This window comes from Nanorana parkeri, unplaced genomic scaffold (assembly GCF_000935625.1).
Source record: "Nanorana parkeri isolate BGI_ZX_2015 unplaced genomic scaffold, ASM93562v1 scaffold165, whole genome shotgun sequence".
Classification (NCBI taxonomy): domain Eukaryota; kingdom Metazoa; phylum Chordata; class Amphibia; order Anura; family Dicroglossidae; genus Nanorana; species Nanorana parkeri.
Window position 1 is genome coordinate 566,315 of NW_017306433.1, and position 14,097 is coordinate 580,411.

The 14,097-nt window shown below is 39.5% G+C and overlaps 1 protein-coding gene across 1 annotated transcript in view; it reads left to right on the forward strand.

The window, feature by feature from the left end:
- MYO3B (myosin IIIB) overlaps positions 1-14,097 on the forward strand; it is a 207,224-nt gene that overhangs the window by 83,580 nt on the left and 109,547 nt on the right. Inside the window, exon 10 of the mRNA XM_018554563.1 lies at positions 12,808-12,963. Within this exon, the coding sequence (XP_018410065.1) occupies positions 12,808-12,963 (156 nt within the window). The remainder of the gene's footprint in view (positions 1-12,807; positions 12,964-14,097) is intronic.

A 14,097-nucleotide genomic window follows, 5' to 3' on the forward strand; every position in this document is an offset into this window, starting at 1 on the left:
ATAAAGCTAACGCATTCACAAGAACGGTTACTGAAAATCTACTAAAGCTGAACTCCAGGCAGAGCACTATTTTTTTGACTGTGAAAAATGATTCCCAGCCTAACAAATAGTATAATTTATTGATAAAATGTACAAAAGGACCACATTCTACTTTGTTTAAAAAATATATATATATATGGTCCCTTGGCCAGTATGACGTTAATAGATTGGGATGTAAGTATGGTCACTGGTGACTTATTTTGCCTTAGTAAAATTTAAGATGAAATTATTCCCTAATTTCACAATGCGGTTTGCGTAGTTTGAAGTGATATAGCAGTACACCCACAGGAGTTGCAGAGAATGTTGGGCCTATCATTACCATTGCATTCAGTGATAACCCACCCTGAAACTGGATGAAGCAACAGAAACTGGAAGCAGCACCAAAACGCCAATAGTAAGGTCTGGGGTTTAGTAAGGCAGGATTAGATCCCACAGGCGAATACATGCAAAACAGTTGGAGAAATGATGATAGCAACAATTCAAAGACATCCATGCAATGCAACAAGATATGTTGAACATGTTGAGAGTTTGTTTTATTTGCCACCTGTGAGAGGTCTTCCCTTACACGCACTACGCAAGTACAGAATGACATTAAGCAGCAAAGAAAAAACAGCATTTATTACAACAGGTCTATCTACCGTAGATGTAGAGTATGAAAGATGCAGCTATCTCCTGGGGCCTACGGACAAACTAATAACCCTGGCTAAGCACTGGCCAGTGGGTAAATCAATGACAGAGTCTGCTGGTGGTGAACTCAACGGTGGAGCTCAACCTTCAGGAGAAGGTATTTGTAGTCCACAAGGGTTAAAGTATCTACACAAAGTGTTAAATACGGTTCCACTGAGCAGCTGTGAATAGGTATAAGCAATGATTAACACATAGGAGAATGGCCAAAGCGCTGCTCACCAGTCTTTCATCTTATGATTGTCCACCTGGATGCTGTCTGTCCTTGGAATACCTTACTGTGGGTCGGATGGAGACGGATAAGAAATAGGCTCCAAAGCCTCCGGCTGGTTTCCCCTGAAGCTTCTCCCTCTCAGCCGTCCTCGCAAGGTGGGGTGAGTGAGGTTAGGCAACTCTGTCCTCTGCCTTTCCCTGGTGCCTAATGGGCCTCTCACCCATCAGCAGCCTGCACACTTTTCCTTCTTCTTCCTTGTCTGACACGTCTGTTTCCTTCTCTCCCTGGGGGGCTTAGGTCCACTGCTGCCCATGCAGCCAATCACTTTTTTTCCCCTCTCTCCTCTTTCTCTCCTCTTGAGACACAACACAACTTTCTGGGGGGTTTCCTCTTTATCAACCACAATTGCAAAGTCTCCTTCTACTATGCACAGTTGGGAAGCAAATCACCAGCAGAACAACTTCCTATCTGTTATTTTTATTATTGTTTTTATATTGGACTACACTGGGCCTTTTATGTCAAAACACCAAAACAATGCACATGCTTATCCCTTCTCACAAAATTGTTCACTGTGCATTTCTTGACCTCACATTATGCATTCTGCATTTTTCGGAATGTAATCGTCTATGCGGGCAAGTTTTAAACGTGTTTTCTCTGTAATAGATCTTGAGGTAATGAAGCATAGAACAAGAGAAATGTATTAAGTATAAACAGCAATTGAAAGAGAGCTGCAATTTGGTTCTTGCGGAGAGTGTTAGATTCTGTGTATGTATGTATGTTGGATTCTAATTCCTTGTGTTCCTTGTTAGGGTTCAGGCTGCTGTGTTTATTCCTGTGACAGGCCAAGTCCACATTAATAATCCACGTTCCATTTTTTTAAATTAAAACATCAGGGCGCATGGTGGTGAGCCTTTAGCCATTACAGATAATTGACTCATTTATTTGCATTAGTTATGCATTTGTCAATACAGAACTTTCTACATTTCCATTATGATGGATTAAAAGCAGCTCTTCTTGGAATGCCATATTGCATTTCTGGCTGTGATGAAAATTTGTCTGCTATTTTTTGTAATTTTCTTGATGAGCAGTTCACTGCATAGTAATTAAATTACCGGCAAAGAATGTGAAAGGTAATACTATGCATAATACACTTATCTTTTTTCAACATAATTTAGGCTTTTCTTTTTCTTTTTTTTTGTAGAACTGCTAGGTTTGGTGGCATGGCCTCCTACAAGTCTCTTAAAGAGACCCTGTTGATAGGCAAAAAAAATCCTCACATGATTATATGTGCAATGAATGTATTTTATGCATGTTATTTACCTTACTTGTGTAGACATCCAAAAGGCTTGAGTCTACTGTTGGGTGCTGCCATCTTAGATGTGGTGACAGCAGACCCTGGCCTGTCATTTAAATGAAACTCTATAGTATTCTCCTTCGCTCCTCCCCCACCAGCTACATAAAATTTGATGTAGGGAGGTGAGAGGAGGGGCAGAGGAGCTGGGCCTTAAAGAGTAATTAGAGATTTCCAGAAGAGGAGAGGGTTATGACATGCAAAGAGGAAGGGGGTTGTGCTAGGAAACTGACTCATGTGGCATAGTCAAATTTTCTAGCAAGTTTATAACCACATTCCAACTGAAAAAAAAAAAAACAATATGGAAGGGAAAACACTGCACGCAAGCATTGAAAATATTTTTTTGTGCTCTTGCCTGCAGTTTTTTAAGTTGGTGACAGGTTCTCTTTAAAGCACACCTGTCATTTACTAGTAAACATAATGCTATGAAGAAGAAGAGAAGGGAGGAGACTCTATACTTACTGTACTTGTCTGAGCAATAAAATGCAGTCATTGTGCAGTGTGAATAGACAGGAAACAAACCTACAGTATATAATGGTGCCCCCATTTACATTCATATTAACAAAGTACATTGATGTCTAAAAAAAGGTTTTGAAACCTGTACCTTGTAATTATACGATTATTTAAATTAAGCTGTTCACATCACTAACAGAAATCTGGCCCTGTGTGTTTGGCCCTAATGTCTATGGACCTGAACTAAGATCCAGTCTGCCAGCTTAATCTATGAAAATCTAGAAAAATTATGGACTACATGTGATCACTATTTAAAGCTGACCTCCAGTAATAGTTTTAAAAATATTGTAGCTGGTAAAATGTAATTATTAGGTGACTTCAACATACATTTCTTCCATTCCTGCTTACTTTTTCCATTTCCGCTTGTATCCACCACAGAAATTCTCTCTATAAATCATATTGTATCTGTAGTTAGGCTTTAGAAAGGGGTACCAAGACACACTGAGGGGAATTTATCAAAAGTGGAGCAGACAGAATCTGGAGCAGCTGTGCATGGCAACCAATCAGCGTCTCTCTTCATTTTCAAATCTCAACTGAACAAACTGAAGACAGAAGCTGATTGTTTACTATGGGCAACTGGTCCAGATTTTGTCTGCTCCAGTTTTGATAAATTCCCCTCACTGTCTGCCCCAAGGTACGCGCAGGAGAGGGGATGAATGTCACTTTCTTAGCACTTTGCTGTAGACGATTACTTTGTTGTGGACTTCAAACACAGTAATCTGTCCTTTTTAGCAGCAGGCAGGCTCACCTTCCTTTGGATCATCAGAGGAGACCAGCATGTCCTCTCCGTCCGCCATCTTGGACGGGTCCAGCTCTTCTCCCGATGTCAGCAATATGGCTCGTCGCGGCTGCAGCGGGCGAGACACAAACTTGTCCATATCAGCAGGTGACCCGGGTCTGGTGAGGTAGGCAATGTGCGATGAGATAGACGGGCGTTCGAAGGATTCGAGAAGTATAGCGGGACGGAGCAGTGCTGCACACGTCTAACTCATTGGGCGCCGGAACCGGAAGTCCCTTTTTAGCTTTTTCTTGTTTTCTATATAAGGGAGCTGTTTGCCCTGCAAAAAGATTTGTTTTTCTGTCCATCCAGCCCTGTCTGTGAGGACAGAAGTCCCTATCCACTGATTGTTTTGCATGTTGTTTGCTCTGCGTATGCAACTTTTCATTATAGTTTGAATTGCCTAAAGCTCCTCTTTTACTTCCTCTCCTGGGGACGCACAGCATATTTGCACATTATGGCAGACTTACCTGTCAAAGTGCCTCCCTCTGGCTCTGTGACGGATGCGATTTCCCTTATCACTTTGTCTGGACTTCTTCTGGGATCAGCATCTTTAGCCATTTTGATTGGCTAGCTGGGGATAACAGCTCCCTTGTATGCACCGGAATTAATTCATCCTGGCACCTAGCATGTGCTGGGATCCTACACTGATTGCGTGTGCAGCTCAATGTACATCTAGAAAAAAACATTACAGGAAGTTAGGTAAGATATTTTTTTTTTGCAGAATAGAAAACCTGCCTGGCAGCACACACAAAAAAAAACAGTTTGGTTCCACTTGAAAAGGATTAATTCGGGTTTGTGCGGAGGCAAATTAGCACAATATAATTTTCACCAGTTGGCAATCACTAAAATTCTGAATGACATTGTGCTCACTTACGTAAGCATTTGATGCTTACACAGTAATCATTGGAGAAGAATTTGCTGTAGTTATTGATAAGCTGTACTTCAGTTATCTATAGGTCTGTTACATACAGTGCCACATGTCTCTCTAATGAAATTCCTCTCTTCTCTAAACCTCAAGCATGTGCAGCTCATTATACATTAAGAAAAAACATTGATGGGAGGTAGGTAAGATGCTTTTATTGCAGAAGCCCTGCCCCCCAGCAATGTTTAAAAAGATAATTTAGATCCACTTCATGATGAGATTATGTTGGATTTGTCTGGATGCAAATTTAGAATGATGACATTTCTAGGGGATGGCGATCATTAAAATTCTGAATGACATTGCGCTTGCTTACGTGAGTATTTGACACTTACACGTTAAACATTTAGAAGGGTCAGCTGCAGTTATTCATAAATTGCACTTCCGTTGTCTGTGGCTTTAAGCGTGATTTGAGAAAGCTACAGCTTATTGAGGATCCTGCTTTAAACAAAGCCTAAAATGCTACTTTCTTTGCTTGTGTATTTGACCCAGGCTATGAGGCCACTTTAAGATTTATTGTCTTGGGAAAGACATCTAAATGTGGAATGCAGGAATAAATATCACACTGCTTTCTGCTTGTCTTTTTATATGGAAAACTACTCAACACTTATTTATGTAAGAAGAACAGTAATTAATCTGTGTTAATTCCATATATATATGACAAACAGAAGAATAGTGGCAGCTGGAAGGTACAGCTCCGAACCAGATCGATACAGATACAATTGCTTTTTTTGCACAATAGAATACCTGGAAAACAGATTATAATTGACCACTGCGTCATATGTTAAATCAATCATTTTATTATCTCGGAGGACAAGGGGGAAGGCTGGGGTGTATGCTATTTATCATCATGTGCTGGATTAGACAGTAAATATTGTCTACCATTCAGCAGCACACTGAATATCTAAATGGAAAATCCTTCAGCTGCTTTTAGAAAGATAACAGGTATTACTTTATTGCCCATCCCAAAGAAAACCCACAGGGTAGCATTTTATGTGGCTATGGGAAAAGAAAATTATGGTTTCAAAAGTTATTTCCAATCAAAACAGATTTTTATAATTTTGGATCTTGGCTGCTGCATAGAACCCCAGTATGGTGACCTCCATACACCCCTGCCACTGATCTGACAGATTAAAATATTATCCAAAAGGTAAGCTATCGTGGTGACTGACTTGAGTGCGTTGCCATATGGTCCATATACAGCACATACAGGACATATATAAAGTATTGCAAGGCCAGCCCTGCCCCTGTTAAATGCTACCTTTAATCACACTGGTGGTTATTGGGATTATCACTTGCTGGTGGAGGAGTTGTGGATTTGATATTATTATCAGTGACTCCCAGCAGCTTCAGTGTGTGGCCTGGTGGTAACAGCCTTGCCCATAGAGGATCTACCCTTTCCAGTTCTTATTTCTGCAGAGCCAGCAATTTGGAAGCTGTTAAACAATAATGGAAGCAGAGAGGAGACAGATGCTTGCTATCAGGCACCCCAGGACCCTTTTGGGTAGGTATGTCACTGATCCTTGGTTGGGCCTTACTCTCTATGTCACATAGTAACAGTAACAGTCTCAAGAGCTAACCCACATTCATGCTTTTGGTCCTGTGATGTGGTGATCAAAATTATAAACCAACATGCAGTGTATAGTTATATGTCTTCACAATATCTGATCATTAGGTGAAACCTGTATGCACCATAATAAAGAACCTACAGGCAGCAGTGTGCTTGAGGAGAGCTTACTAGACAGATCCCATTTACTGGTATAATGTGACCTCACAATAGGGCACTATGTTGGTGGTACAGGGTGCAAAATGTGCCAAACCAGATGAAGATTGGAACAGGGCCCTTCCCTAAATTTGTAGCTGTTTCCAGGGGTATTCCGGACCAACTCTTCACTGTTCCTACTCATCAAGAACTGTTATCTGTACTATGCCAGTGTGTGCACTCTCTTTATCTCAATACTCCCCACATTGTAGGGTACACCACATGGCTGTAGCAGGGGCTATATATAGCCCCTCTGAATCCAAAATGGCTACCCAGATCTCATGAGACCTCTATCTTCAATCAGACACAGGTTGCCCATGATGGCTACCAGGAGCCCTGTACAAAGGAGAATTAAATCCTCTGGCAGGTTCTCTTTGCATCAGAGGTATGCTATGATCAGAAATATGGTGGCTGCTGTTGTTGACATGTTTTGAAGGCACCACATCCAGCACTATGATTCTCATCCTTACTTCTATATCTTTAAGATGCACATGCAATGTTCCTGCCCAGACCTGCTTCTTTCAGGCTGGGTGTAATTCTAAGGCACCATCAAACATTGAACAAATAGCTTTCTTCATCTGAATTTTTAGTCGCAAGCCTTCTATTCTAGAGCCTAATTTATTGTTACTGTAGTTTACAAATTCTATTAAGAAGACTGAAAGCAGGCTCTTACCATTTCTTTTTTTTATATATAAAGGATGGATTTCAGCAATGCAGCTCTTATTAGGAAGAGAGCAGCCTGTGTGGATAGATTTACAATGAGTGTAAATAAATGAATGCAAGCTGGTTAAAATGAACCACGACAACACTTTTGTAACTCTGTCTGCATTTATGAGACCAGCCATACGGCTTATTATCTGCTTGTAAAAATTTATCTCTGCTAAATATATCTTCTCTGCTTGTAAATAAATGCGATCCAATAGGGCTCAGCTTGATTTACTAGTTATAAAAAAAACCCCATGCTCATAAAAACAGACAAAAGCAACACTTTATAATGTTATCATCGGAGAGCATTCAGCATCTAAATCTGTTTAATCGGCTTCGTCATACATGTGTATGTAGGTCCTTACCCTTGCTGCTTGCTAATAAACTCTTAGTTGCAGTCTAAAGTTATAGAATTAATTCTGGGGGAGACCAACACCCATGAAAGTCAGACCAGGACAGTATATTGGCATTCCCTGCGTAGCCCAGAGAGCTCCTGTGCTTGAGAGCTAGACTATGCTTCAATAGGCTGTTTCAAGTGTACCTGTACACAGATCAAAAAATTCAAGCTTATCCTATAAGAGGATAATGAGAACTTATCAAATGTATTTACCTTTTCCCATCCAATGCCTAGAAAATAAGTTGGGATGAGTGGAGTGGCTTTGGCAGAGTTCATTATGCTGCTTGGGTTTACTTTAAACTACTTTATTTGCAGTGTGTTTTTTTGGGGGATATATTAAGGGTTGTTTAGTTTATTTAATTTAGTGTTCTTTGTATTTGTTTTTCTTTTTCCTTTTTTTGTGTTTGGTCGATATTTATATATTGTCGCTTAAACCTTTTTTCTTTTACTTTTTCACTGTGAAAACAAAACATAAAATAATAAATGACTGTTTTATTGGCACAAGAACAGGTCCAGGATAGACAAAGACAAAGTTTCAGTAACCCTCAGAAGTCATTAGGAGCTCATTGCACATTTAAATACCGTAAAAACACCTTATTTTTGCAATCCATATTGACTCTAATGTATGGTGAAATTTTGCTGAAATCTCAGTATATTTGTCCAAATTGTGGAGAAATATGTTTTTAACACTGAATATGGGCTAGGGTGGATGGGCTGCCAGGGGAAGCAAAAAGCCCCCCAAACTGCATGTTACTGGCAGTTAGTAACACATTCTCCTATGTCATTAACGGTTTCAGAATGTTACTCTACCTGCCTGTACAATCCACCCTGGTCAATATCAATGCTGCGCCTGCACAGTTTGTGCATTTCTGTTGGTGTAATTTTGTATTGCATGCTTACAATTTGTCTTGTCTCAGTCAATACACTTAGACCCAAGTGTGTCTTCCACACTCTAGTTATTGATTTTAGATGTACTGACACAGAGCAGGCAATGTCTATTTCAGCCTCTTCTTTTCCAGTCTTGGCATGCCTTGTGTGGTTATGACTTCTGATCATACTAAGACTAGCCACAAACTGGGGTAGGAGAGGGGTGACTCACGAAAGTTGGCCAAAGTAAAAAATTAAATGCTTCCCCCTATCACTATAGCTCCTCTCCCTGCTGATGGCGTGGACGATCAGATTTCCTTCTGCAGTCAGGTCATAGTAGAGATGCCACTGATCAATATGTTTCTTCTCCCCCAGTTTGGCATACAAAAATGGCAACCATAGGTGTCGTCTATACCAGATTTTTCCTTGTTACTTACTATTGTAGCAGCACATCCATAGACAACTGTATCATGCTAATTGGGGTGAGGAGGGCATAAACAATCCAATAGTGACTTGAGGTGACAAGCGGAGAAGAAATACAGGTTTTAGCAAATATTTTAACATTACTAATTTTGTGATATACAGATGTAAGCTCCTTTTGCTATTATCCTGATCCATGCTTGAGAGCCACCTACCTAGGCAGATCAGGTATGCAGGACGAATGTTTAGTCTTTTTATACCTCATTGGCTGCATTCCTATTTCACACCAGTAGTTCACAAGGTAATGATACAAGGATGAGGACAGTCTTAAGCTAGAAAATATAAATATCCTCCAGTGCCCAGGTCTTCACTAAGGTGGAATTAGTGACAGTATATGTTACTGACCCACTGGGGCTATGAAACTTTAGTTATATTCACAGCAATTAAAACAGGTGAAAGATAAGGCTTGCCAACAATCTCTATATTACAGTTATCAGACGCCCTCTCTAACCTGGTGTTTTAATGTTAATTGTTCCTGGTGTCTGTCAACTGGAGAGACAATTACAAAATAGGAAGGAAAAAGTGAGCACCATAGACCTTTTTGTCAAGAGGCAACTTTCATTTGTTTCAAATGTTTCATATACTTATTGAAAGTAAATCTGTAGCCATGCAGAAATATCTTTCAACTGTTTCAGTAGGCTCCCTTTCCGTTGGTTGACCTCACACCAATACAATGGCATCTATTTTGAAAATAATCTACACAGACCTCAGTGTAACATTGGTTGTTTAAGTGAATGTATCATTTTTCATATGTATTTTCTTTATTTGTTTATTATGCTGAGAAATACAATATATTTTTTGAAAACATATCGTTTCATTTTGGTAATTAGGTGTAAACAATTCAATATTAGCCTATCCCATCCCACCTCAACCTAAAGCCTCAAGCCTATCCCACCTCAACCTAATCACTAAACCATCACATTCTCAAACAATTCATCCCCACGCAGCTACCTCCTCATGTATCACTGGCCTCTCCCTTTTAGATTGTAAGCCCTCGTGGGCAGGGCCCTCCTTACCATCTTCTCTTGAATTGTATTGTAATTGTAAAGTCTTCCTTATATTGTAAAGCGCTGTACAAACTGTTGACACTATATAATCCTGTGTAATAATCATATTAATAATAATAATATTTCATTTTCACATTTCCAGCCAGCCAGGTGGTGCTCTAGGTTCCTTTTCACCTGTTTAGTAGGCTAATCTTGTAGGAAACAGTTGCTTACAGAGCTCCTTAGTTTATTATTAAATATATACTGTAGACAAAGACATAGTTAAATGAGTCAGAGGAGTGACTAACCTCTGCGTCCCTTCCTGCACTGTCCATAAGGGCTGTATAGAGATTTATTTAGAAACAGACAGTCTGAAAGCAAACAGCATTTTCTCTGCCCTCTTTTCAGATAACCAATAATACACTAACGCCAGTTTCATGGATGCACTCTGTATTCAATGCCTATTTGTACAGTAAAGATTATGTATACAGGGCCAGATTTTGACAGCCTGTAACTAAGCTTACTTGTGATGTCTGTATGATTCAGGGAAAAGGGGCATGGGTGAAAATAAACATTAAACATACAAACTTAAATACATTAAAGTAAAGTAATATTGAATAAATACATATTAGAATTTCCCTTTAAAGTGCATGGGCTGTTATTGTTGCATTTTTTTCACCATGTTATAAAAGAACAGAGAGTCTTCTATTGTAAGTAGAGCAGAGTGATAAATGTCTCTCGGTGGGAGGGTGGACTGTATACACACAAAGCATCAACATGATTTAGGTATCACTGGCTCAGCTCACAGGGAAGAGATTGAAAATCCTGCAGACCCTAAACCACCTGTTAGGAGCAAAGCACCATCTGTGGGAACATCTTTTTGCAGATTTGACAATATATTTTGAAAATATGTGCTTTGCGTCCAACACACAGGATTACTAAAGGACCAGGTTTTATAATTTAGGCATAAATTCCAGGTGAGGCTTATTGTTCCTATATTACTGATACATGTTGTATTAGCACATACTCAGAGTAGCTACTTTACCAGCTCTTTAGTAAGGGTTTGATAACAGGAAACAATCTAATCAAAATCATAAGGCAAATTCAAGATATGAGTGGAATGACCCATATTATGACGTGCAATGACCAAAGCAAACAATTTTCTGATTGTAAAATATGATTGGTTGTGATGGATTTCTGCATTTCACCACTGCTTTTTGGCTTTTATCATTTCATGTGTTAATCTTATCACTTTGTAGAAAATACTTATTTAAAACAAGGCTTCTCCACCTGGTGGTCTAAACATGCAAATGATGCTATTTTACCATTTGTGGTTGTTATTGTTGAGAAATGTTGTTGTGGTGCTTGAATGAGTTTCAGTTATAGAGCATAAAAGTACGTTTGTAAAATGACTGTTCCACAAATACTTTAAAAAAGAAAAAAAAAAAAAAGAAAAAGAAACATGATTTGTACTTAGCACTGATCTTCTGGGAGCTGTCCAGTGCTGAAACTTTACTTCTAGCCAAAATATATTTAAAAGGTTCCCCTACCCATGCTCACACATTCTTGTTTTCTGGCTTTGTCGTCTTTTCATGTTGTGTCTTAACAAGTGCTTTCATGGGGTCAGTGCTTAAATATCAGACAATGTGACATAATCTATATCCGTTTTGTTGGGCAAATATATGCAATCCAGATGGCATTGACTGAACTAATAACATTTTCCATTGGGCCCCTTACTAATTAGTGACTGCTGGTCTGCAAGGTGATCTGGCTTTTATTTAAATGCAGGAGTCATCGCAGATTAGGGGTTGGGATTCCCTGCCCCCTGTGATGTAATAGCCCTAATACAAAAGCATTTATTTATTGTTTCCCATAATCCCTTGGGCTCTCTTTAACTACAGTGGTATTGCCTTTATTTACTGTAAACATGTCTGGGGGCTTGGATCCTGCTCTGAATTAAACTGCCAATGGGGTTGGCAAGATTGCTTTATCAGTCTACCATGCAGAAACTCTGCTCAACGTGGAATCATGATTGGCTGGAAATCCTGTTTAAGTGCAACAGATCCACATATTACTACTTGTCAGGTTATACACATGTGCTATTTGATTGGAGCATTCTCTGTAAACTGAAATTTAGAACTTAGCCTTAAGGTAAAAGCCCAACTCTAGCCATATTTTTTGTTGAGGCTCTAGCCATATTTTTTTATATCTACCTGTGACCCAATGGAGATATTTCATCACTTCCTGTCCCTGTCACACAAGGACAAGGAATGGGAGAAATGGCTCTCTTTGGGGGAAATGGTTGTGATATAAAAACCTCAATGAAAAATATGGCTAGAGTTGGGCTTTAACCCTTAACTGAAAGGTTAACAGACAGCATAAAAACACTGAAACAAATCGAAGACACTATAATACAAACCTGGCAGAGACTCTAACATTTCACCTCTCCTTCACCTCCACTCAAGACAAAAAAAGGGCCTACGTTGACAGGCTTTTGTCCACTTTAAGCGGGTTTTACATTCCCATTCAAGTCTATGTTAACCACTTAAAGCAGGTTTAATGCAGTTCATATGAAGGTCAAATGCACCTGTCAATACATTCTGAATGTTCGCAGAAACATCTCAAACTGATGTCAACCTAATACCATTGACACAAGCCCAAAGCCCGTTGACACAGACCTTAAAACATTTTTGCTGGAGTTGGGCTTTCATGCTTAATTACTGATGGCTTCAATACTGGATGTGTATAACGCTTAGTTTGTTTTATTTTTGAAAGAAAAACAAAATACTTTAAAATTTAGAAGCATGTATCAGGGTTCTGTTAGAAAGATCATCATTCCCTGCTACATGCTCCTAAGTTTAAGAAAAAATATTTTTCCTTCCAAATGGTAGATCAAAAATAAAAATCAAACATAGGTATGCAAATATTGTTTGACTGTACATATTTATCATTGAATGCCTGTAATTAATATTTCATCAACAACTTTATCAATCTTCTGCAGCCTTGCATTGTTTGCAGGATGAGCCAGGAAATGCAAGTGAGCTTGTTATAAAAATAGACACCAAAAGAAGAGCATCTGCCTAAACAATTTTCCTGTTTGTCATTACAGGTGTCTTATTAAGGACTTTGAAAAAAGGCCATCAGTCATCCATCTACTGGAGCATCCATTCATCAGACAGGCACACGGCAAAGACATGGCCTTACAGAAACAGCTGGCTAGACTCATTGCCACCCAACAGCAGTCTGGTTCCATAGCAAAAACCAGGTACACCTGACCTGAAAATAAAGGGGTCACTATTCTGTATGTATCTGAAATCTCTCTCTCTCTCTCTCTCTCTCTCTCTCTCTCTATCTATATAGATATATATATATAGTATATATGGGTTGCAGATAAAACAAAAGTGTCTTCTTTTTAGACATTTAAACATTTACAGTCACCTGCACAAAAATAGAAGGGAAGTCTCCTAAAGGGAACACTGGTTGCAGTGACAGCTGTCACAGGTAGATGTCCTCTCACTTCCAATTGGTTTTGCAGGAGAGGAAGTTAATTGAAATCTCCCTGATAGGGAAATGGATGGAGATAAATACTTAAAGAAGAACTCCTGCACACTGCTAGGTTTAACTGCTGGTTTTGGTCTAGAGACTAAAATAAAGAAAATATACTCAAATGATCCTCGGTCCCACTTGAGTGCTAGACCGGTCCCTATGGCCTCATCTCCCCCGGGCCCTGGCAGTCTAAAGACCTGTAATGTCATCAAGTTTAATGCAGCTGCATTAGGCATGAGGACCCAAAGGGACATTCCACTGCCAGAATTGAGGGGGAGAGAGAAGCGAGCCGTCACTGCCACAGGACTGAGATTCAGGTGAGTGCATTTTCTTTATTTTAGCCTCCGGACCAAAATGAGCAGTTAAGGTGATACTATGTCAAAAAAGCTTTGAAGCTATTTCAAACGCTGAATAAATCACTTACAATGGATGCTGCTCCTTGATGTTTAAAAGCTTTAAGGGGTCTATTAACAATGCTAGCCGAAGGATCAGATGTAGCTTCGGCTGATCCTTCGGCTAGCTGCGCTTGCGGAGTCCTTCGACCGAACCGAAGGGCTGCTGTACGGGCTATTAACTATAGCCCATACAGCAGCTGAAGGCTGAGCTGAAGTGACAGCCGAAGCGCGGCGAACGGCCAGCTGAAGTCCTCGCAAATGACAGCTGGGCGGAGCTGCCGTGATCTCACAACTGTGATACAGTGCACAGTTGTAATGACAGATCAGCATTCCCAAATTTTAAAAAAAAAACAATATTTATTTCTTTTTTTTTTCCGATTGAACATTTATTTACATTTTTTTTTTTTAAATTCAACTTTTTTTTTTTTAAACACTTTTTTCATTGATCACCTATTCTG